The sequence below is a fragment of the Ambystoma mexicanum genome, chromosome 11 (genome assembly GCF_040938575.1).
Source record: "Ambystoma mexicanum isolate Mex_15411 chromosome 11, UKY_AmexF1_1, whole genome shotgun sequence".
NCBI classification, from domain to species: Eukaryota; Metazoa; Chordata; class Amphibia; order Caudata; family Ambystomatidae; genus Ambystoma; species Ambystoma mexicanum.
Window position 1 is genome coordinate 673,382,828 of NC_090934.1, and position 26,947 is coordinate 673,409,774.

General features: G+C 46.7%; 1 protein-coding gene across 1 annotated transcript in view; it reads right to left on the reverse strand.

Annotated features, from left to right (window-relative positions):
- KIF3A (kinesin family member 3A) overlaps positions 1-26,947 on the reverse strand; it is a 1,370,456-nt gene that overhangs the window by 57,474 nt on the left and 1,286,035 nt on the right. The window contains exon 16 of the mRNA XM_069623529.1: positions 14,311-14,435. Coding sequence (XP_069479630.1) covers positions 14,311-14,435 — 125 coding nt within the window. The remainder of the gene's footprint in view (positions 1-14,310; positions 14,436-26,947) is intronic.

Below are 26,947 nucleotides of genomic sequence, written 5' to 3' on the forward strand. Positions count from 1 at the left end.
ACTGCGCTTGGAGGCCGCGTCAGAGTCCCTCCCTTCCTTGACCCAAGCCACTAATCTCCAGAGACGATCCTTCTTGGTCTTCGAAGGAAAGGATTGACGGATGGAGCTTTCAGAGCCCTTGAAGAGGCTTTTCTTCGTGGCATTGGCCATGGTCGAGGTGTAGGCCCAGGGCTGACCTGTTGGCGCCATGGGTTGAAGATCCAACAGTGGAATGAAGATCTTCGACGACAACTGGTCCTAGCTGTCGAGTGTCTCCACATGACGGTTAACGAAGAAGAGATGGAATATTTCTTCAAATAAACAGCAAAAACAGGGAAAACTCCTTCCAATTACGAGGAGAGTAGCACGTGGTCTCCCAACATTAGAAACTTGCAGTAAAATCTGAAGATGTCTGCCAGGAGTGGAGCTTAGTAGGAGTGTCAATGGCTGGGGGTAGTATGCCCCAAAGGACAATGATAGGCTATAGTTGAGACAAGCAGTTTCAGTTTATAGCTAAACTGCTTTCTTATTACGGAGCATTCCCAGCATGACGACGGGGAATATTCACGAGCATGTGGATCCATGCAAGACCCCATGCTGGCAAACATGTTGTTATTCATCATGCAAACTTGTACGTCGGCTTGCACATGCTACATGGTGGAGGGACATCCTACACATGTGGTCTGAGGGGTATGGTCGATTGCAGGATTATGTATATGGCCACTGCAAGGTAGGGGTAGTGTCTACTGAGGGTATACCAGCCATTGGCATGTGGTGGCATATTCCTCTGTCCATTGGCCCATCTGTGCTGAGGACACATGCTTGGGATGGTAATTTGTTCTGTGAACTGTCAGGGGTAGATGACATTCAAACTTGCCAGATCCAACTTGACTGCTGGCCCCGGCCTCTTCACTACTGACTCCCTTGATCCTGTGCATGTGGAGGATGGAGCTCGTCTTCTCCTCCCACGGGGTCAGGACTAGGGAGACCATGCTGCTACCTCCTGAGGCCAATGAGTCCTGTTGATGTCTGGACAGGAGGAGGCGGACCCTGCTCTTGAGGTCATTCCACCTCTTCCTGCAGTCCTCTCCATCCCATGTGACTCTGTCTACAGTTGTCACCTTCTCGCAGATGTCAGCCCAGATGACAGCCTTAGGGTGCACCAAGGTTTTGTGGTGCTGGGAGCCATACAGATCCTCTGCATCGGCTAGCACCTCATCAACGAGGACCTGCAGCTCCACCTCGCTGACTTTTTGTTTTCTTAGCCTGTGATCAGGCAACTTCCCCTTTTCTTTCTCCTGTAACATCTGTTCCCTCTCCTGTGTGTTTGGATGGAAAAAGGAAATGGGAAATTGAGAATGGATTGTGTTTTTTAGGATGGCCGCCTCCATGCTTCCCGCTCTGGTGATTACACTATTACCGTTGGCGGAATTACAGCTGGCAGAAATAGTGGCAATTGTACGGCGGTAACGGTAATTCTGCCAAATATGGATGGGATTACCGTTGTGGGTCTAGATTTGGCAGTAATTCTGCCAGGCGGAATTACTGTTACCGCCGATGGTGTGTGCGTGCTCCCCCAAAGTTGTAATGAGGCGGTGATTCCACCAGACACCACAGCGTTAACAGCAATTCCGCCAAAGTGGAATTACTGCCATATTACCACCCAACTCATAATGTGCTCCATTGTATTGCAAATGTTATTAGATATTCAGAATTAATCTCAGAAACTGTCAATATTTGGAGGCTACCTATTTGGGGAAGATTGTGTCCTGAAGATCTATGCTGTACATCCAACCTCCCCTTTGGAGTTGTGGAAAAAGTGTGTGAATAGTGAACACCCAGCAGCTTTATTTCTTCACCTGCTTATTTACCATACTAAGGTCTAAGATTAGTTTAAATTGATCAGTTACTTTCTTGTGTATGGAGTACTATTCAGGGTGAATACATTTTTCTAAGTCACGTGCAGTGACTGATTGACCTCCAGGACAAGTCAGTCCAGCACTTTGCATGGTAGTACTTTGGGTGGAGCACGAACAAACCGTAGAACTGTACATTTTGAACGATATTTAAAACAGACTTGCCTTTCCAGAGCTGACAAGGTCTTTTGAGATGCTTCCACCACATCAGTGTTGAGATGTGGGAAAGAATGTAAGGGAGTTAAGTCAGTGCAGGTAGATCTTACCAAAAGCCACAGGTGGATGTTCTCCATCTCTTTCTCTGTTGTATTGCTAAAGTTGTTTGAAGGGTCTTTCAATACATAGTGATATTAAACCTGTTTGACTAGTGACGATAAAAAGATGTTCTGTGATTCTTCTTTAGTCTCTCCAAACCCACTGCCAACTTTAGGGTGGCTATCTCAGTCTCCATGTGCATATCCTGCTAAATCAGTGTGGGCACCAAAAGTGTTGAACCTGAGACAGGAGCATTCAAGACGTTGTAATGTGCATTCAACTGTTAAGACTTGCACATGAATATCTACTTAACGTGAAGCGATTGGTCCAAAAATATACAGCTTGCCTTAGCCACCTACAGTAATCTGCCCTTTTCATCTTCAGCGAAAAAGGTATCATAATACCTGACTTGAGTGGCATGGGCCTCTATCATACCTAAGAGAACTACTGAACTGGTCCCCATCAATCTCCTGGGCATCTGGGCGGAGGCTTTCTTTCAAGGTGAACTAGACTTCTGCTTTCCTTATCTGGAAGAGCTGTAGAGTGAGATGTAGGGCATGTAGGGGCCCCTTTACTTACTTCTGAATCCTCCAAAAAGCCAGTGATGGGCGTGTTTCCAGAGGAACCGGGGTTCTGAATCATGTGCTCTGTACTTATCATGCTTCTGGAGCTGGGTGAATGAGCCCAGACTGAATAACTTTAATTTTCATAGTGGGTTCCAAAGTTTCCCAGTAGCAGCAGTATTAGGTGGCAAAAAGTGTAAACGCTGTTGTCAGAAAAGTCTCTTGGTGGAATGGGTCCAGGGGTGACATGAACACTCACTCCAATCCTGATTAGGGGTATCGATGGTCTAGCCGGTCATGCATATGACATTGGATCTTTTTTGTGTACCCGTTTTCTCTTTTTCAACTTTGGTGTATTGTAGTCCTTTCTTGGTGACTTGGGCTTAAGATGCCAACAGAAGCAAATTAATCTTCTGTTGCTAGAGGATAAAACTATTTTTCTCTGTCAAAATATTCCTCCAAGGTTTGTCTGGAGCTTTGTTGCGCCTGTATGAACTGAGCATCAAATAATCTTTTCCTAAATTCTTTGAATGACAGACCATCGTGCTTACTCACGAATATCGCAAGACAAGGGCATCTGATTATGTAGACCACATTTAAATTTGAACAATTAGCACGTGGGCAAATTTGCCACTGAAAGAAAAAGAAAAACATACAGCAGATGGTTTATTCTTGTTTGTATTACAACAAATTGAGAGGAACGCACGAGTTGAACAAGAAAGGATATACCATATGAACGCAGTTCATATGACTTTAAATTTGTGGAGTGGAATAATCTCATTGCTCAATTATCTATTGGTCTGGGGAGCTTGTGTTGAGATACCCCAATGACATGATGGACATGATATGAGACCCAGGAGATATAATTGATGTGGTCTCCCTTGTTGGGAACAATTTATGAGGTTGATAGTTTTCCCTTGTGTTGGGCTCCGTGGACATATTCTATTCAATGCACCTCCCTAAAGGTTCTTGTTTGAACTTTCATGAACTTCTTTTGTTTAAAACATTTTTTGAATTTCAAATTATTGATATGGCACAGGCAGTTTGGATATCCACCATTTTAACTCTATGGATTGAATGACTAGGCACACGTTGAACAGTTTAGTTTTATAGGTCTTAGTGGGTACAAGAATTGTTGTTTAATTACAACCATCTGTTATGTCACAGGGAATGACCTCCATTGAGATTCCTTGAAACATGTTGAACAGTCCAGTTATATAGACAATGAGCCTGGCATGCATTACTGGTATGGATGCAAGTTGTCCACTTTGTCACTCAGCTTTCTACATAGAGTGCTTGTCCTTCTACATTATTAGATGAGCGTGTAAGCCTCTGGACATACACTGGCCATGGAGTCGGGCACCATCAAGTTGAATCACGGCTTATAATACACAGATATATGGCCTTGATAGGATGCACACACAGAGATTGTTCTTTGGTGTCCTATTAGAGTTACAGTCATTTTGAGCTAATAACTATAACATTTGCACATAGGGAAGTCTCAAGGGACATGAGAAAGTAGCATGGAAAATGTTCTATTTTGGAAGTTCTCAACCAACTGTAAGTAATATTAGTACCCGGCGAGAGCGCAATCAGAATGAAACAAGCATTCTGATTGGCCCTCGCCAGGGTACTACCAACCGGCAGGGAATCCCTGGATTGGCAGCCCCTAAGCCAATGAGGAGGCTCGAAGCGGGGCCATCCGCCGGGGACCGAGGTACTCCCCCCCCCCTTTTTTTTCTTCCCTCCCTTCCTCTCTCCCAACCCCACTTACCTTCTTCTCTGTCTTTCGGAACGGATGCGCTGGGTACACTTCTGTTCCCAGCGCGTCTGCTCCCGATGGCCGCCATGGAAAGGGAAAACAGACTGACTCCGTTTTCCCTTTCCCACCAGCCATTTTCTTGGTCTTTTTTTTTTTCTGTCCCGGAACGCTGCAGCATTGCTTTTAGTGCCCTGGTCACACAGATCTTGCGGGTCGGGTACTAATAACTATATGTCCCTCGTGCCGGGAGCATTACCGACTCTGGTAATGCCCCAGGGCCTTCGTTAAGGCCCTCGCTTTGCTTGGGCCTATAAGTATAGGTCCCGGGGCATTACCTGAGTCAGTAATGCCCCCGCCGCTCAGGGGATATTGCTTAATTAAATAGTGGGAAGAACATCTGTTTGTTCAACTGAGGCTCTCTGGTATGAATTGTATGGCTTATATTGAATTAAGAAATATAAAAAAATAGCTTAGGTTAAAGAGATGAACATACCACAAATGGTTATGTCGATATAAAACAGTGATGGATATCCAATGGTCTGAACCTGGTGTCCCACTGATGAAGGTATCTGGAGGTACAATGTTGGGGAACCAAAGCATCTATAGTCATTTATCTTACATTTCGGTAGTTCAGTGGGTAATTTGGCATTTCATCTCCTGTCTTTGTGTTTGATTTCTTTTAAAGAATAGACTTTTGACAAGGTGTCATCGCAGCAACGTAAACAGATAGGGGGGGGGTTAAACTCCCCATGCCTTTGAGATATTAATATCCTTCCTCCCCATTTCTCTTATACATGTGTATGAGAGTATGAGCTTGCACTGAGACACCTAAAGTGAGAAATTCTCCTTTTGTTTATTCACAGGCAGTCCTTTGGGTGAAGGATATCTGAAGTATCTACTATGATCATACTTGCATTAGTCCTGATGAAAGCAATTTCCTCTAAAAAGAAGACCAGCAACTCATTTATTTAATGTTGAACTACAGACTAGACATGTGTATGTTTTAGAGCAGAATGTGGACTGATATACCTTAAATGGTGAACCACCCAAGTCAGTAGATGGGGGGTCAGGATGATAATAGGAATACAAAGATGTTCACCCTATGGCAATTTAGAGTTATGAACCCAGTAGATTGTTTTTTTTTTATTGATTATTTGATCACCTATTCAATAACCTGACTGTGGAATATGTATATTTGTAGTTCACGTGATTATCTGGCATTTTTTTCCTTTACACACAGGAAGATACTACACCAAATTAAAACGTGTATGTTTTTCTGTGTGTGTTAAGAAGGAATTGTTACCTTGATGACCTATTTGAGATGAGATAGGTATGTGTACACATTGCATAAAGAGGACAAATTATAATCTCAGACAGACAGCCTTACGATTTATAGGAGATATGCTGCGCGCGCTGGTGACAGCCTGCTTCCTTGGTTACCACTCCTGCTAATTATTTGGCTGAATGTTGTACATTTTGTACATTTGATACATTTATTTTTCAACTTTGCCTCATTGCGGCATGTCCTGAGCACGACACCTCAGTGGAAAGCTCTTCCTGATTCCCTCACTGCCGCCCTTCCCCTGACCCCTGATTGGGCCTGCATTGTACTGAGGGTGTAAGCTGACATTCACACGAGGGGAGCTCCACTTCATACCAAAAACCAACACTCACCTCCTCCACCCCTTGCACTCATAACCTCTCTCCCATGCATTTCTGACCCGTCCCAACGACTCCCGAATCCCACTTCCAAGAAATTCCAGCAATGCAGTGACAGCCATAACCCACACGCATCACTCTGCACCTCTGCCCCAACCGGCCTAACATCCACTTCACCTGCCCCGTTCACACCCCCACCTACAAACATGCCTCTTCCGCTTATCCTCCCCACCCCCAACCTCCAACAGCAGAGTACCACTGGCCACTCATTTCCCCTCACTCTGTTTGCCAGATCTTGCCATTTCCAGATCCACCGCCTCAACCCCTTCCCCTCAGACCTCCACCCTCTCTCACACACCTCTAGCACCCAAGCACAGAGCCAGAGACTGCCCCTCGTCCTCTCCTCTACATACCACCCACGCATCAGTCCACCCAGCTCACCTTTCCTAGGCCCTCTGTCAGGACCACTGCTACGGATGACCACAACCACCGCCCTCTTGAACACAACCTTTCCCCTACAACACCTACACCACCATTCCCCTGGGCATGAATCCCATACAGTACCAAGCCCGACGACAACCACCACACTGGATCCACACACCAACCCCCCCCATCCAACCTCTGATCCCACGCCATTCCTCTGCAGAGAACTGCCACTGACTGTTCCCGTTCCGATCCACCTCACATACTTTACACTCCCATCAACAGAATCCCTTAACCCGCACAACACCATCCCTCCAGTCACACTGACTGACTCAGTCCAACCGACGAGACTGTCCTCCCCAGTGACCTACACCTGCCCACCAGCCACTCTGTCCAAACAAGGGCCTCATCACAGCCTTGGCGGTTCCCTGGCAGTAATTGTTCTGTGATACCGCCAACGCAAATAGAATTACTGCAACTCAGTCCGCCGATATTAGCGCTGGATCCCTGAGTTGTGTTAAGGCTGTAATTCCCCATTTTGTTAAGAGTCTATAGGACTCTATGGGGCTTTTCGGCAGTAATAGCACCAGCTAAAAGCTGGCGGTAAATCTCCAGCTTTCTGCCCAAACTCAGGATTGGGCGGAGCAGTAAAGCAGCGGTAATAGCGTTTCCGCCACATTTTTGCAACACCGCACAACCCGTGATGAGGCTCCCAAGTCCTTCCAGCCCCAGACACCCAGGGAAACACTGCCCGCACCAGTTCACAGTTCCCATCAAGACACCTGCCTCCTTTTTAATGCCCGCTCAGTGGCCAAAAACAGACACAGCATCTTTGACTTCCTAACCTCCAACAATCCTGCTCCGATTTTCATCACTGAAACATTGTTAGCGGACGATTTCAAACCAAATGCACACAAAGCATTCCCTCATCTCGCACAATAGACCCTACAAAGGAGGCAGATTAGCCATCCTCCACAAAACACACATTTCCATCACACTTACCGAAACTCAGCCCTGCACAGCTAACTACAAATCCCTTCCAGTCAAACTCTCTCTGCTGCACAGCTTCTTACTCGACAACAGGCCACCTGGATACTGCAGACACTTCGCCAACAGCCTTTGCTACTCACTAGCAACCACACTATTTAACCACCCAGTACTCACCCTACTGGGGGACTTTAAAATCTGGTTTGACATGCCCAACAACCCATTGACTCAACCCCTGGTCGACATTCTAGAAGCACTCAACCTTGCCCGGCATATCATAGGACCCATCCACATTGCAGGCCACACCCTGTATGCCATTTTCAGGTCCTTCAACCTTGTTTTGGCGTTCTCCCAAAATCCCTCATCTCGACAGACCACTCAGCCATACCGTTCTCTCTTCGCACACCACCGCACCTCCCAAGGCCTCCTCTGTCCTTCCATCCGATCTCAAATGCTAGAACAAGGTCAATGTATTACCTGACCTGGCTAAAGCCCTGCTACGCACCCTCCCTTCCCTCATGGCCACAGATAGACCTGTATCCACTCAATCCTTTGACTCCTGGCTAAACAAGACACTCCTTCCTCTCACCCCTTCCAGCTCTTCTCCCTCCCACAAAGGACCAATCCTCAAGTGGTTCAACCCCCACCTGAAGAGGTTCAAAACAATCGCTCCTTCAAGCGTAAATGGCAAGCCTCCAGAACCCCTCAAAGCAAGTCAGTGTTCGATGGCCATCACTGAAACTACAAATCAGAGATCCTAATGGCCAAGAAAGCCTATGTGGAAAACCAGAGGGTGTTTAACAACCCAGTCCCCGGGGATCCTGTACTCAGATGGTCTGGGAAGGGCCATTGTTTTTGGATCGTGACCCTGGGGGCGGACAAGAGAGGGAGGATCAACTGGGTAAGGGGTCCTCAGAGAGTGGGGGAGAGACACCTGATGGCAAGACATGGTGTCCATCCTTTCCCAACTCTTATCTAACTTCGATCCCTACCTACTTTCTGGGACACTACAACTCCCATGATCCTTATCCCTTCTATGCTAGCAGAAACACAGACAAGGAAGATAAGGACTGAGGCTCGAAAGACCAACTCTAGCACTTTACAATGGCCCTGTCCCACTAATGAGGCCAGGCAGGGTCAGGCACTGAGTTTTAATCACATACAACTGCCATACATTAACCAACAAGCTGACGATAAATGGTGGAACACTGAGAAGGCCAAGGTACGAGAAGCAGAAGCTCAGCCAGGGCTGTGGGGAACCAGGCTACAGAGAATGGAAGGCCAAGGGGCTGTTTGACTGCAAAAGAAAGCAAGAGGAAGTCAGGCAAGAGATCTGCGTTTCCAAAGGGCCCGAGAGGTTCGCCGTAAGAAGCCAGAGGGATGAAGGGAATATTCCCTGTATGTGCTTCAAAGTTTCCAGCTTCCCTCACGTGATAACAAGAGGGTTGGGGAGGAACCGAAGGGCTGATGTTGGAGGCCCGACCTTGTAAAGACAAGAGGGAAAAGACGCTAAAGCGGAATACAGCCAGTGAATTCTTGAATGTAGCAAGAGCTCGGTAGATGAAAGGCGGATAACAGTAACAAGCAAGGTTACGCACCTGAAGTAAAAGCAAGAAGAGAAAGACTATTGTTCTGAAGCGATACAAGTTAGCAGAGTGGTCCTGCAAAATTAAGCGCAATGCAGAAAGTCTCTGTGAATCATAAAAGGTATCTCCCGGTGAAGAGAAGTGTTTATGTTCTTTAAAGGGAGCGCAATGAAAGTAAATCAAAGCAGGAGGTTGTAAGAAAGTGAACCGTGGTCTCTAAAAGCTTGTTAAGTGTTTCTGAACTTTAATTTTCTCGTGAGGAAAACCAAGCCAAGCAGAAGGTTGCCAGAAAGTGAAACTACAATACCCTAAAGGCATTTCACGAGACAGGCTCGAGCACAGCACGGGGAATCCTACAGTGGAACCAGGTTGGTTGAAGTGGTCATGCAGAGGTCTAGCCAAATTCTCTGTAGATTCAAAAGTCTTCGACTGATGTGTTGAACTGAACAGACTTGAGCCCAACTGAGGGAAGTCTGATGGTGTGTTTTGTGTAAACGCTTGGGGAAGAGAACCCCAAGAGAAAGGACAGGTTCGAGCCCGACAGAGGGAAGCCTGTACTTTAACTGTATACCCGATGTGTGTAAAAACTTGGGGAAGGGAACCCCAAGAAAGAGGAGGCTCGAGCCCGACAGAGGGAAGTCCGATTACCAAAGGAGGAGGAGACCCGGACTTGGGTGAGAGAAACCCAAGGGATCGAATTGAACTGTAAACTGTTGAAAGACCCGACACCTGCTCCTAAGGCATACCTGCAAGTCAAAGTGTAGCACCCTGAAAGAACGTATGCTTACCACAAATCCCGAGACCCTGTTCTTTGAACGTGGGGAAGGGAGATTTAACCAGTTCACATAAGACATTCTGACAATTATTTTTGAAACACCATATTCCTTTGCAAACATCCCTTTTTCACATTTGCATATTGAGAGCGAGGGCAAGTTTAGGCTTCTTAAATATAGGCCCCTTTTTGTTTTGACAAGACTATCTAGGACTGTTTTCTTTTAGTTGATGGTTGAGATTACTCCCATTTTAGCTATAGGGCCAGAAGTCTCCAACCCCAAAACTTACATTACTTGTGTCTAACTGTTGATACCATGCCTGCCTCACACCTATTACAACAAAAGAATTCTGAGCTACTGCAGTATCAGCAAAGAGCTCCACATGATCATCAAAGACTTCCTGAACCCTTCCCTGCACCTCTGACCCGACCACCTCCACGCAGACGCTCTGCAACTCCCTCTCTGACCATTTCCACAATACAGTTCCAGACAGGACAGCCACTCTTAATGACAAACTCTGCAACCTCACCCCACACAAAACCCACTAGTCAAGAATCCACCTTCCTCCCCTTCGTTCTGCTCTTTCAACCCTATCTTGGGTGCAGAATTTGTCAAACTACTATCCAGCAGCCGACCCCCCATATTCCCCATTGACCCTTGTCCCGCCTCTCTCCTCAAAGAAATCTTCACCTCCACTTGTACAGAAGAACTGGTGCAGTCCATAATCAACACTCCGTCACCTTCAGCATCTTCCCAGAACCCTTCAAAATCGTACATCACAAACCCCTTCTAAAGAAAGCATTCCTCGACCCTCTCTCCAAGCTATCAATTATAGTCCCATCTCCAACACCTGATTCTTGGCAAAGCTCATCGACCGCACTGCCTACTCTCAGCTGAACTGTTTAGTGGAATTCACCAACCAGCTAGACCCCACGCAATCAAGCTTCCATCCGTGGTACCGAACAGAAACCACACCAATCTCGATCTGGGATGATATCAAGTCTCTGCAGAATCTGAAGGATGCGCAGCACTTGTTTGACTTGACCTCTCGGCAGCATTTCACACCATTAACCACACAATCCTCCTTGACAGACTACACTTCTAAGAAGAGATTTGGCACTCAACTGGATCGTCTCATTCCTCAATACCAGACAGTAAATCACTTTCCTACCTCCTTTTCTCTCCACTGCATGCTCAATAAACACTGGGGTACCCAAAGGCAACTGCCTCTCACCTCTTATCTTCAACCTTTACATAATCCCTCTGCCAGGGATCATCCGCTCTCACAACCTCAACTGCTATAACTATGCAGACGACACACAAATCATCCTGAGAAAACCCAAATCGACATCTGATCCTCACCCTGACCTAGCAGCATGTCTCACAGACATCGACCTCTGGATGACAAGTAACCATCTCCTTCTGAACCCAGGGAAAGATGAGATCATGGTGTGCGGCAATACAGCTCTATTCCCAAAACAGTCTTCTAGCCACCCTCTGTCTGCATACCCCTCTGCCCCCATATCCACCACCGTCAAAAACTCTGGCTGCATATGGACTCAGGCCTAACCCTGTCTCACCACATCAATAATGTATTGAAATCCTGTCACTACCACCTTAGGCTTCTGAAGCGCATCTTTCCTTACCTCTCCTACCCTAACAGAATGCCTGCAATTATGTCCATTGTCATGTTGAGACTGGACTATGCGAACTCCCACTACCTGGGTGCACCAGCCTACCAACTAAACAAACTGCAAAGAGTCAAAAACGCAGCTTCCAGAATGATTCTCGCACTGGGACCAAGGGATCACATCTCAGCTGCTCTCCGTACCCTTCACTAGCTCCTAATTGAACGAAGGGCCACCTTCAAAATCCTGTGCAATACTCACCAAGCGGTGCACAAGCAGGCACCAAATACCTACAAGCAAAGGTTATGCCTCACCTTCCAACCCGTAATCTAAGGTCAAGCATAGCCAGCCTCCTAGTGGATCCCGCCTCAAATTCAGCCAAGATTGGAGGGTCTGCCTACTCAACCCTTGTGCCAACATTGTCATTGCCTCCTTACATGTGACACAGTCAAGAGTACATGGCTTTTCGGAAAGCACTCAAAATCTGGCCTTTTCCCTAAATCGGGTAAGGGAACTCTTTGAGCCACTCGGCCCACCACCAATGGACAGAAATGGCAGTTACCACATCAACACTGGGAAGAGGTGAGAATAATCGGGACACACAAGTCGGTTCTAGTGATCAATTTATGCCAAAGCTAGGAAGCTGCTGACTCGGCCGGCAATCAATGGCATAGTTGCTCCCATGCGCCAATATGCTTACTGAGCCACCCCAAATCACACTACAATCTTAATTCCCACGAAACCTGAGACATAATAGCACTTATGCTCTTACGCTATGACTGGGCTCGCTCACTACCCTCGACCTGAAATGTACTACACTCCAAGACCAGGGGAAGTTTATCTCTACCTATCGATCCGGAAACTAATACCCTCGACTCCTAACCCGAGTCCTAGTAGCACTTCTGTTCTTCGCCACGACTGACCTTACTCATTATCTTCTTCCAAGTATGCTTTGCATCATCAGTCCACGAGATAGCAACCTCTGTTAACCTTACTTATCTGTAAATAAATGCACAGAACTACCACTTATGTTCAAACAATACAATTGGGCCTTCTCTGGTTAATCTGTGTCAATCAAAAATATCTGGGAACTAATGCACAGAACTACAATCCCAGAGCCTAATAGCACTTACCTTTCAAACATTATGACTGGGCCAGATCTTGTCATCCACCGAGTATACAAAGTGGTCTCTGATCAAGTCATGTTACCCTGATCTGCCTGAAAATAGATGCCATGAACTCCTTCACCCGGTGCACAGTATCAACTATGCTTTGGTTATCTCTTGCGGATATGCACTACGCTCTGCAATCAGATGAGCTCTATAGCACTTTTAGCTCTTGCAAGGGACAATGATGCGGTATAATTCCACAATTCAAACCATAAACTACGAAAGGAATACCCATTCACACTATGTAAACAATTACCATGGGCCCACTAGCACTTATAACCCAGCTTCAGAAATGGACTGACTCTGTTGCACCTCAAGGGAATACGCTCTGAATCAGGCGAGAAATCTGGCAAGGCACTATAAGTGATATAGACGTGCTGCTGCCTGTCATCAATACTCTAACCACACACACCAGATCAAGAACTCCCTAACCCTTGCTAACAATGCCAATCAGACACAACACTAACATCACAGCCTGATCTGTTGCCGGACCTTCAGATTCACTGAGTTCCTGTCTTCATACCTAGGTTGTACTTGCATGTCCGATAGAACAGAACTGAAGTAACATGCAGAATGGGAAGGTGCCATTGTATAAGCAACTGCAGTCTCAGTGAGACACAGGGATGACCATAGCCGCTGATGCTGGACCTCGGATCCACTGTACACCAGTCATTGAATCAAGTTAGTACTCGTAAGTCCGGCAGAACAGAACTGATGGTAACTGCACAAGGAGAAGGTATCATCCAATAATGAATGGCAGACTCAACGAGACACAGGAACGACTATAGACCTGCAAGTCGCTTAACCTAATAAAGATTAGGAATAGGGCAACTCAACACCAATGACACTGCCATGCAGGGAAAGACATTGTCAAGTCTGGTAATAAACACAAACTCCACACTAGGCCGAGCATTCTCTGAGAACCAATGTTCCGAATTTCTAGAATAGTTACAGTCAGCTCAGCAGGCACCAGAAAGTAATCGGGAATAGGGGTCTCCCACCAATCCGCAGTGACACTCACACAACGATATGCTCACTCTCTCCTCTACACCAACAAACAATAGAATGTGGCTTTATCCCTCGATCAGTTTCGGCCTAACTGCACACACATAGCTACACACTACCATGAACACCTTAACAGTCTTTAGAACAAAGAGATACCCCACGATAAATCGGACTAGCTGCATACATAATCTCATACACAAGCTTCACCACCCCCAGAATGCAGACTCTGATGTCAACTGCCTTGCTCTAAACAGTCTACTAATCTCTCACAACCACTGCACCACACCTAGCATTAGAATGCAGCTACACCACGTAAACTGCACTGGCTGCACACATACTGAGTGCCCCCAAGCACCATTTACTACCCTACTCTCTCCACTGACCTGGACTATGGTCCCTGAGAGCGTTCAACCCACAGCACTTTGAGATCATACCAATGGTTTATAAGGTGCTATACAAATGCACACTAACATTGCATAACATAAGTACCACGTTGATAGCCAGCCATTGCTAAAATGTTCTTGTAGTGATTAATAATCCAGCATTTAGGTATGAGTACCAGATACTCTGATTCAAAATTATGAAAATCAAGACAAGGCACTCACCGTCTACCAGTTTTCGGTCTAGATTTTCCTTTAGATGTTCTTGGTCTCTCCAGCTTCATCAATGACTGCCTAAGACTTTCCTCTGTGTAAGCTAGATATACATGCGATAGATCCACCTCAAAGGGCTAAAAAAAACAAAACGAATGAATCGTAAGGTCAGATTGGCTCACTCATCTTCGAACAACCAGAGGTAAACCGTTGCATGAATAAAGTGACTGTAGAACAAAATTACAGCTAAATGCAACACATTATATACCTGTTACAGTGGTTCCTGATGCTTCTTTTCTCAATTAACTGTTTCGTATTGTGCGCATCATGTAGAAACCAGGTTTCCCAGACATGTGAAGACCAAATAATATCACTTGTAGAGGGGTCTGGCAATCTCCTAAAGAAGTTCATGATACACTGCCCTGGCCAGAGTCCTACGGTCAGCATCTTCCTTCTCTCTCACACCCGCCCAGTTAGGGGAAAAAAGTTTGGAGGCAAACTACTAAACACAGCTGGAACATCACTGTGGACGAACCTTCCGGCTAATTAGAGAGTAAGGGAGGACCACTTAATGTTTCAGAAATGACGCACTTTTTCAAGCTCTCCTCTGCCCCATAAAGGCCTTCACCGCCCTACTTGCCAATCTGTATAGGTCACTGTACTTTATGCTCCCCTCCCCCCACAGGGGGTTTGTAACACTGTTCAGTCTTTATTTTCAAGGCATTCTGTAACTACATAAACCATGTTTCCATGTTCTGTGCCCCTTCTATTCTTTTTTCCCTGAAAGTCATGTACGCTGCTGGTCTACACATACGATACCTTGTTTTTACGTACAGTCTTGCTCCTTGTCATGAACTTTCTCTACGGCCCACCTACTCATATCACTTAACTGTTGGTGACTAATACAAGGCTTTTAAGGTTCAGAACTCCCAGCTCTCCCTACCACTACACCATTTCCAGTTGGGGTGCATACAAAGCGGCTGCGCTCAAGGTTGACGTTTTACAAAACAATACATACACTGCTTTTCGTATTCTCCCCATTACCACACCACCACAACCTTCACTGGGCTTTGGAATTATATTTTACATAGATGACTGAAATATGGCATTACCATTATACCCATCAGGAGTGCCAGGAAGTTATTCAGTCCAAGTCCTGTTACACATAATAGGATTGGCATTAACTAAAGGTTTATATTGCTTTCTTAGGCAGTCTTTGGTGGTGTTGAAGTAAAAAATCTCCAGACTGTAATTTTGGTAAGCAACATGCACAGAGTCCATTTATTTTCATTGTACTGCAAAGAAATAATCTGACAGGGTATTAAAATGACTCTGGATCTTTTGAAAACTGGCATTGAAGTATCTTTACTTCGACACTTTGGTGCAGTGGTTCAGATAGGAGTGCCTGGTGAACAAGAATCAAGACTGCAGATCACTTTCATCCAAAGCCACCGGCACATCTGAGAAGGAAGAGACCTATTTTAGTCTAAGACACCTTTATTTGTTCCTTGCACAATGAGTGATGGTCAACATACATACACAAGACTATATAGGCAGGGAATGCAAAAACAGGGTTTTAAAGATAATGCACCTGCAACCAACGGATACAAAGCAACTAGAAATGCCCTGAAAATGAGAGTGATCTAACATGTAGTGCTGATTATTAATCAACTGTTTAACAGGCATAGTATGTCATATGATAAATGGAGGAGGAGAAAGAACAAAAATGAGGTGAATGAGGTGTGAGAGGGGTGAAGCAGAAAGGAGAGGAGATGGTGGAGAGGAGAGAGCGAGGCTAGGAGGTTGTTTGTCGAGATGGATTTTCAGAATCAGCCCTGGCGGAGGGTTCCGAGAGGCCACCTTAGTCATTGAACAACATGGAAAATGAACACTTTGGTCTAGCCAAACTCAATCAAGGTAGAGTAGCAAGAAGTATGGCCTACTCTTCAGGAGTTATGGGTGAAGGGTAGTAACCATAACTGAAGCAAAACCATATACTTAGATGAACAAGTTACTTACCCATCAAAACTTTCTTTCGACTGGTTGTTCCTCCCACGTATTCCTTATCTTTGATATTTCAAATATCCAGCTTAGAAGTTAGTAGAGGGCGGTGTGCGTCGATGACTGGTCGAGTCGATGTCGCTTTGAGGCTTCCGTACTGACGTCAACATCATCACTGGTGTAAGTAGCCCACGCAGCACCCGTTGCTCAGTTCCGTTTTGAAGAGCGAAGCTTTGTCTTGAGTGGACGGGAACTACCCTTGAGAGAGCGCAGGCTGTAACCACCAGGGAAGTTTTATTGCTGGTAGGATGGGAGGGCGATAAGGAATACGTGGGAGGAACATCCAGCCGAAAGAACATTACCATGGGTAAGTAACTTTTCTTCGAATGGATTTTGTCCTCCCACGTATTCCTTATATTTGATACATTCCCAAAGAAGTTATATTATTTGGAGGAGGGAGTACAATTGAAGTAATCAAGAATTCATTGAGTACAGAACTGCCTTTCCAAAAACAGACTCTTGGGTAGTAGAGGAATCCAGATTGTATTATTTTGTAAAGGTGTGTGCAGAGGACCATGTGGCAGCTGCACAAATGTCTTTTATGGGACCTCCCCTTTGCAAAGCAGACGAAGTTGCGATACCCCTGGTGGAGTGAGCCCTTAAATGTTCTGGCGGATCCTTTGTAACATTCTAAAGCTGGTTTGTTTGGTGATGGCCAGGCACAATTTATGACATGTGTAGCCCACAAACAACTGCGAGACTGGTAATATAGAAGCTCAATGCACGCTTGGGGTCGAGTCTGCGGGAGGAGGCCAGGCCCTGAGGCCTGAGAGCTGCAAGGAGACACTACCAAGTGCTAACTGCCCAATTAACTACTGTTATTACAAGCCATGAGTACCCAGGAAACACAATCCATTGGGACATGGGGTACACAGAGGTTGCAATCCGCTACTGGGGGCTACGCACTACCCAATGAGGTAACACCATAAGTCCCCAAACTGCAGCACTGGCTTTGATACCCTAGGGAGTCCTAGCGATATCAGGTCGCACCACAGCCCGACCACTGAATAGCGCTTAAGGGCGAATCAGAGACGATTACGGCCACAGGCCACAGACTACATAGCAGAGACACTCACGGGATGAGGTAAGCCAGGCTAACCACACAGACTGTTAAGACCAAGCGCACAGCGGAAGCAAGATACACAAAGAACCCAGCTGGGCCCCGAGGGCAGCAGTGAACTGTGGGAGGCGGTTTTGGACACTAGACCACATAACAGAAACACTGCGACTCACAATCTGAGAACTGAAGAGCGACTGCAAATCGAGCCTACACAGTCGCCCGAGAGCACCAACATGTGGCATCGGTAAGCGCTGAACTCGCAGCAGAGTGAGAGAAGTTACTGGACATGACCAGAATACGCATAAGACTACAGCGAGGCAGTGGCTGGTCAGCAAAATCTGGTCGGTGGTTGCTGTTGCCGCAGGGGTACCGGGAGGAAATGCTCACAACAAAGGAGAAAAGCAAGAAGTCAATCATCGACTCGTTTGCAGCTGCCAAAATAAGGAATCAGCCCCAGACCAGCAATGGGTCCACACCGGCGCAAGAAACCCCAAAAGAAGAAATCAAGGATAAACAAGTGCTGGACACTATAGCAGCATTGCGCGTGTTTATAGACACCAAAATATGGGAGGTCAAGGAGGACATGCAGCTTATGAGGCAGGATCTGCGCAATCTGACGGAACAAGTGGTAGCTACTGAGACGGGACAGAAGGAAACAGCAGAAACATTAAAGAATCTACAGTCCAGGGTACAGGAGCTAGAAAGATGAAATACTGTCCTGGAGTGGAGAGCGGAAGACTCGGAAGGCCGGGCCAGGCGCAATAGTGTGCGTCTATTGGGAATTCCGGAGGGAACGAAAGGATCCAAGCCTATGAACTTTGTGGAGACGCTGCTGCAACAAGAAATTGGCGCTTGACAACTCTCACAGGGCTTTGCGGTGGAAAGGGCCCACAGAACGCAACAGAAAAGACCTCTACCTGGATCGCATCCTCGCCTGATGATAGCCAAAATCCTGAACTTCCAAGACAGAGAAATCACACTACGGTACTCAAGGGAAGGAGGAGAGATAAAGAGGGACAACGCCAAAATTGCCATATACCCGGACTACACGCAGTCAGTACAAAGAGCAAGTAACTCTTTCGTCCCGATCAAAGCAAAGCTGCGACAAATGAATCTCAAGTACATGCTAATGTACCCATCGCGACTCAAGGTGCTGTACAAGGGTTGTGCAGTGTTCCTGGAGACACCGGCAGCGGCCACTATGTGGCTGGAGCATAATAACCTGGACAAAGGAGAAGAAAATGTAACATAGCCTAAGGACCTGCACCTAGAGACAAGAATAGGCAGCTGTGACAAACGGATGGAGCGAAAGGAGGTGTCTGTATGTGAAGCTAGCGTAACACATTGCTGCTAAAATATAGAATTCAACATCGACAGGAGCACTACTGGGCCACTTGGCCTGGGCTAAGGGACGCACCCTGTGAAAGGACTGGTGTCGGTCTGTTGTTGACACTACAAAACCAGCGCACAATGACCCGGAATGGCCAAGAAGGCGCGGGGCGCCTGAACGTTGCTTAGATGGAGCAGCTGACTGAATTTGTTTTGTTGTTGTTTGCAAAGTTGTACACTCGTAGTAGACGCAAATATGATGTGGAGGTGCACGATTGGTAAAAAAGGAGGCGAGTGTTGTTGTTTAAAATGTTTCAGTCTTCATGGTAATTGACGCTAAGAGACAATGGGCACATGCTAGGAATGAGACAGTGGGCGATGGGGGTGTGAATGGCGGGGGAGGCTGCGCTGGAGGACTCCAAAGATGGGAGAGGAGAGTAATTGGGTTGCACTAAGGGGTGATGGCAGCTGACATAAAAGTGCTGACATGGAATGTCAGAGGGATCGGTACTTATATGCGCAGGGACAGGATTAAATCCTTCCTGAGGAGGAAAAAGGTCTCCACAGCATTGCTACAATAAACACCAGGGGCACCAGACAGGGCTGCCTACCCTCACCAATGCGATATGTCTTGGACTTCAAGCCGATTTCTATATACATTAGGATGCAATTCTTTGATGTTGGCATTAGGGTGGGAGGAGTAAGTCATGTTGTGTCTCACTGCTGAATGCAATGGCAAAGTTGTAAGGCACTGGGGGCGAGGGGCAGGGCTTCGGAGCAGCATATTCTAAATACGCAAGAGGTGTATACACATGGATAAACAATACTGTCCCTTTTAGGCTGCTGGCTAAGGAGGTGGACACAGAGGGGAGGTATCTGGTACTTAGAGGGAGCATTGAACAACTAGAGATGTGTATAGTTAATTCCTACCTCCCTAATTGCAGGACCTCCGCAAACCTGAACAAATTGAGCGCAAAGTTGGCTCCATACCAAGATTGCTTTTTCATCTGGGGAGGGGACTTTAACTGTGTCCGGGATTCCACCCTGGACAGGTCCAACCCGCCGGCTCAAGGAGCAACACTGGCCCTGTCAACATTAAATGAGGTGATAAGGAACCTAGACCTGGCAGAGGTATAGAGGGAGTTCGACCCAGAAAGAAAGGAATTTACTTATTTTTCGTCGCCTCATGATCTATATACCAGGATAGACTACCTACTGATAGGCAAAACACATCTACCCCAAGTAGAAACGGCGTCATACCTGGGTAGAACAATATCAGATCACTCCCCCTTACTCATGGAGTGGAAGAGGAGGGGCCCTAGGCCACCCATACCACTATGGCGTATGCCAACAGAAACACTGACAGACTGTCTTCAGAGAAGGGCTCCAGAGTAGAATTGCAGAGTATATGAGCAACAATGTGGGGAGTGTAAAGGGCTGGGATACAATTTGGGAGGCACTGAAAGTTGTGGTCATAGGAGAAGTCATTGCTAGTGCTGGGGGCATCAGAAAGACGCTGAGAAGTGAACTGGAGGAGGGAGAGGGGAGGATTAATGAGATAGAGGCCTACACCCAGAAAACCAGAGAAGGGGAACGGGAACGAGCAACAGCCAGGGAGGAATGCCAAAATGCCTGGGCCAGATTAGCAAAGTTTGATTATGTTGCAAAAACCACTAGAGCACACTCAGAAGGCGATAAACCAAGCAGGTTGCTGTCGTGGCTGTGCAAGAGGGAAAACCCAAGACACTTGATCACAGGAATTAAAGACGAGAAAGGAGTGAGACACAACACAGTCAGAAATTAACAAAGCATTTAAAGATTTCTATTCCCAATTGTACAGCCCCGATACGCTGATACCCCAGGGTGACATACTAGACACGCTGGAGGAGATAGGTCTAACTTCATTCGATAGCACTCAACAAGAAAGGTTGGATGAGGAAATAACGGTCGAAGATATAAACAACGTAATTACATCACTGGCTACCTGTAAGACTCCTGGAAGCGACGAGTTGCCTCCTGAGTTCTATAAGACATACGGCTCGGAATTAGCTCCGGCCTTGCATGAAGTATTTAAGGAGGCATACAAAATGGGGGTACTCCCAAGGAGCATGATGGAGACACTAGTGGTTCCCATACCTAAACCGGGGAAACCTGCAGATGAGTGTGGATCGTATAGACCACTGGCGATGTTGAACTATGACATCACAATATTAATAACCATACTGGCCAAACGGCTGTCGAGAGTCATAGGGGGCATATTGCATGGGGACCAGAATGGGTTTATACCAGGTCGGAAACACAACAATGAATCTCCAAAGGCTGCAGCACATTATTGCGCAAACGACAGATGAGCAGGAACAATACGCAGTGGTCTCCTTGGATGCCATAAAGACGTTTGATTCCATATAATGGGAATGGCTGATCGCTGCCCTTAGGCAATTTGGGTTGGGGGAATACTTCATTGGGTGGATTAAGATTCTCTATGAAGCACCAGTGGCCATGGTAAAAACTGGGTGGATAGTGTCAGCACTGTGGGACATCTGAAGGGGCACCAGACAGGGCTGCCCACCCTCGCCAATGCGATATGTCTTGGACTTCAAGCCGATTTCTATATACATTAGGATGCAATTCTTTGATGTTGGCATTAGGGTGGGAGGAGTAAGTCATGTTGTGTCCCTGTATGCAGACGATGTACTGCTGTACCTAAAGCACCCGCACCTCAATATACCAGTGATCTTGGAGGTGCTGCGGAACTTTGCGCGAGTATCTGGGATTTCCTTCAGCACTGAGAAATCGTGCATATTCCCGCTGGCCAGGCTTGCAGGGAAGGAGGAGGATGATGAAATCCCGAGGATGGGGCTACGGTGGAAACTGCCCACGTTCAGATACTTAGGGGTAAATATCTGGCATACACCTGAACAGATGCACATAGGCAACACAGTAATAGCAGTGCAGGGGCTCAGGAAGTCCATGAAGTTTTGTTCCGGACTACCACTGTCGGTTATGGGCAGGGTGGCTGTTGTTAATATGATAGCCCTGCCGAGATTCCTGTACTTTTACCACAGTGTACACTACTACATACTGACCTCCTTCTTCCGTCTGCTGGAAATGTTACTGAGGGAATTGCTGTGGGGCGCTGCCAGACATAGGATATCCTTGAACACTCATGCTACCATACAAGGCAGGAGGGGGTCCAGCTCCCAGATTTCAAGAGATATTTTTTGGCGGCACAACTTAGCTTCGTGGCCAAATGGCTGGCAGATGACACCACCTCAGAAACAAGGCTTATCGAAAAATTGGTAGCACCTGCGCATCAAAAAGAAACGCTATGGGTCCCGCTGGGATGTTTGTGTGAGGCTCCAATGATAATATAGCTGCGCAGGAAAGTCGGGGGCAGAACCCTAAAACTACTGGGACAAGATCGCCCTTACTCTACTGACACTACGATCGCTGCTGACGTTTGCATAGTTAAAGCAGACCTGGCAAGGGCAAGGCAATGGGAACGATATGGCATTTACACTTGGGGGGACGCATATGAGGAGGGCGTCTTCAGGGAATTCGAATCCATGGGGGGGAAAGAGGGACTTCCCATCGGCCAGTTCCTATGGTACCAGAAGGTTAGGAAGATAGTGAATGGTAGATGGAAAGAATGGCTGGAAGAACCAGAGAAAGACCCATTACTAGCGCTACTTCACAGCCTGGGAGATGGGTGGTAACCAGTGTCTAGACTCTATAACCAGCTCGCAGACAAACCCAACCCTAAACATTGGTATGTTGAAGCAATGGTGGGAGTCAGATCCGAGCACCAGCATAACAGAGAAGGAATGGGAGAGGATCCTAGCATACCCCCAGAAGTGTCAAGAAATGCATCCAACTCAACGTCCTCTATAGGACCTACATGACGCCAAGCAGAATAGCTAAATTTAACAGCAATGCAAACCCACGGTGCCACTGGTGCGTGTTGGAAGGTGCGGGCATGTTGCATATGTTCTGGGGGTGTCTGCGGGTACAGCGCTTCTGGGCCCAGATAGAACAAGCTTGCAGGAAGGCCGGTGTAGTTCGGTACGAATGGACGCCGAAGGAATGTCTCCTGGGGGCTTACTCAAGAATAGGCAAATTTAGGCACCTAATTAAATTCATGGCCATGGTATGTGTGTTGGCCAAGAGGGCTATTGCAATGACATGGAAAAAGGCGGGTGTCCCACAATATGCCAGATGGCACAGAGAACTGGAACAGTGGATTGGGGCTGAAACTAGGGTATGGGGTGATGGAGTGTCTAAGGCGGGAGGAGAGGCAAACCCTGCATTGTAGGCCTGGAAGGCACTCATCTGGGACATGTTTCATCCGTTCATCCATAAACTTACTCCCGGGGTGGATGGAACTTATTAAAAACTGAGCCATTAAAGAAAGAACATTCTGGACTGCCATCCACTGGCCCCCAAAGCCCCTAGCGACCAAGTCCCGAAGTTTCTCTGGAAACAAAGTAGAGTGCCCTTAAGTGCATACTTGGAAATGCAGACTGGTTGTTTGTTGTAATTACAGGTATTAGTTGTTGTTCATTTGTTTTCTGTACGCAAGCAATAAGGATAGCAAATTAGGTAGCAATGATTGTTGTACATTATAAATGCCAATAAAACCATTTTAAAATAAAAAATACGGTCGAGTCTGTGGAGCCTTTCTTCCTCTTTCCCCAGGTGCGGCGGAGGATAAAAGGATGGTAAGGTTATTTTCTGAGTGATGTGAAATTCAGAAACCACCTTAGGGAGAAAGTTAGGCATCACATTCAATACCACTCTGTCTTTATGAAAAACAGTATGAGGTGGCTTGCAGGATAAAGCCTGTAGCTCACTCATACTTCGGGTAGATGTTATAGCCACTAAGAAATCTGTTTTCAAGGTGAGCAGTCTTAATGGGCAAGAATGAAGAGGCTCAAAAGGAGCACTCATTAGATAGTGTAAAACCAAATTGAGATCCCATAGTGGGACTTGAAAAGGAGTTGGAGGATAAACATTAGTTAATCCTTTTAGGAATTGGATTACTAGAGGAATCTTAAAATAGGAGACTTCCTCTGCCGTGCGCTTGAAGATGGATAGCGCTGCCAGATATCCTTTGATTGTTCCAACCTGGAGCCCCAGAGTTGCCAAGTGTACAAGAAAAGATAACACTATTGGTGTATTGTATGAGAAAGGGTCAACATTCTCTACACCAGCTGCAGAATTTATTACAACGGCAGCAGTATAAAGGTTTGGTTGCTGGCCTTCTAGCCGAAAGCAAAACCTTCATTAACGTCATCCAGGAGGTCCCAATCTTTGCATCTCAGCCCTTCAGAAACCATGCCTGAAGGCTGAAAGTCGTGATATCCGGATGGAGAACCCGACCCACCTCTCTCTAGAGAAGGTCCTCTCTTTGTGGAAGACGAATTGGAGGGCAGATGGACATGTCCAGAAGGTCTGGGTACCACATTCTGCTGGCCCAGTCTGGGGCATTTAAGAACATGGGTTTTCCTAAACCTCCTGAACCTTCTGATTACATGAGGAATGACAGGGACTGGAGGAAATGCGTAAAGAAGTGGAAATTCCCAGTCCACCATGAACGCATCTCCTTGAGCTCCTCTCGGGGAAAATTCCCTTGAGCAGTATCATTCGCACTTCCTGTTGGCACTGGTCGCGAACAGATCCACTTGAGGGGTTCGCCAAAGGGTGAAGATCTCTTGAAGGACTTCCTGAGCTAGCTCCCACTCGTGGGAGACTGTGCCTTGCCTGCTCAGAGTGTCCACCAATGTGTTCTTCTCTCCGGCCAGCTGAACTGCAGATAGATTATCTCTTGTACTGCCCAAAACCAGAGCTGCATTGGTAGTGACTCTACACCTCTTGTTGAGGTAGTGCATGGCTACTGTGTTGTCCGCCATTATAGAGACATTCTTTCCCCGTACAGTGGGCAGAAAGGCCTTCAGCGCTAGTCTGATTGCCCTCAGCTCTAAAAGGGTGATGTGTAGTTTGGACTCCGATGGAGACCAACAACCGCTGATGGACAAATCGGTGGTATGGGTTCAATATTCCGTGAGGAGGCGTCCGTCACTACTGTTACCTGCGGCCATGGATGCCAAACGGTTCTCCTTTCAAGATGTTCTCCCGACAGGCCCACCACTGAAGATCCAGTGAGACACTGGAATTTGTAGGAGATCTGACATCCTTCCTGAGAATTGTGACCATGAGTCCTGAGAGCCCACTGGAAAGATCTCATTCTCAGGCGAGCCTCTGGCACCAGAAAGATGGAGGAGGCCATGAATCTGAGCAACCTTAGAAAGTTGAAGGCCAGAAGATGCTGGGCATTTTGGAATTTTGTCACCATCTGCAGAATGTTTTGAGCCCTCACCTCTGGTGGCAAGGCTTTTCCCCAGGGATGCATCCAGGACTGCTCCAATGAACTGGAGCCTTTGTGATGTTATCAAGTGGGACTTCTTGAAGTTGAGGGAGAAACCCAGCTTGTGGAGGGAGTGGAGATTATAGCCAAGATGATCTTGGGCTTGTTCTGGGGAACTGGCCATGATCAGCCAATCGTCCAGGTAGGGGTAGACGTGAATTCCCCCATCTCCTGAGACTCGTGCCACCACCGCCATTAGCTTGGTGAAAACCCTTGGGGCAGAGGTTAGCCCAAATGGCAGAACCCAAAACTGAGTGAGTTGCTAACAGCGAACCTCAGGTACTGTCTGTGCTTGTGATGGATTGGCACATGAAAGTAAGCATCCTGGAGGTCCAACGATATCATCCAATCCTGAAGCTGGAGGGCCTGAAGGATCTGCGAAAAGTTACCATCTTGAACTTGTCCGTCATGAGGTACTTGTACAAGTCTCTTACGTCCAAGATGGGTCTCAATCCTCCGTCCTTCTTTGGAATTAGAAAATAAGGGGAGTACCAACCCTTGTTCCTCTCCGCCACAGGTACTGGTTCTTTAGCACCTTTCTCTAGCAGGGTTAAAATCTTCTGCCACTATTGCGCCCTGATGAAGATGACCTAAATTGTTATGGTTATGAAGCCGGTCGACCTTTTACAGCATGAGCTGGTCTCATGCTACTGATGATCTGTGTACTGAGTAACCTGTCATAGACATCACAAGTTTAGTAAGACCTGATTGACAGATCGGGTCCTCTATATATCTCTTGTTGCAGATCTTTCTCTGCATTTTTAGGCACCTATAGACAAAGAGCCATACATGTGTGTTTGTATACCAGTTCAAGTTTACGGAGACATCTAGTAACTGGTTAATAAAGAAGGATACATTACAGTAAACAGTGAGCTCTAGTAGACCCCAGAATTGGACATTATCTAATGTAGAATGTCCAAACACTTTATCAGCTACTTGGAACTGGCTTTTTAATTGTGGTAGTTTGAATAGGGAAAGCTTCTCCACTCTATCCTTCTTAGATAGACGGTGCTACACCTGACCTCTAGGGCAAGCTTGCCATAGACAGGGACAAGGTGTTCTTCTGGTAGGGACAGCCTGTTTTGTGTGTATGACGTATTAGTGAAACAACACATATACAATATGTTTAGTAGAATGTTTTTTCTCCCTAAACCGTGATAGAGCGTTACCACGAGGAATGATGGGATCCACTTCGAGAGCGGGAATGTTTAGGTTTTTTATGACGAGGAGACGAAGGCCTCGACTCGTCAGATGAAGACTTACGTTTAGACGGGGTAACAGATTTTTTAGGCCTACCTCTCGCCAACTTTCCTCTGCGCTCCCTCAAGGCCTTGGCCATCATCGACAAGCATTTGTTGCACTCCGAGCACGGATGCTCTGTCTCTAGGCACCAGTGACATACCCTGTGCGGGTCCGTCATGGACATTTATGCCCTGCATTTTTTTAAACCGGAGCAGGGAATAGACTGAGCTGATGAGGAAGCCATTTTGTCGAAGATATTCTCTCAAGAAAACAAAGAAATTCGAAGATCACACAGAACGAAGCGTTACGTTACCGAAGCTGTGAAGTGTGGAAAACAGAACTGAGCAACAGGCGCTCTGCGAGCTACTTATATCAGTGATGACGTCAGGACGGAAGCATCCGAGCGACATCGACTGAACCAGTCATCGACGCACAGCGCCCTCTACTGAAAAGAATTTCCAAAGCAGCAAACTGGATATTGGAAATATCAAAGATAAGGAACACATGGGAGGACACAATCCATTCGAAATTAA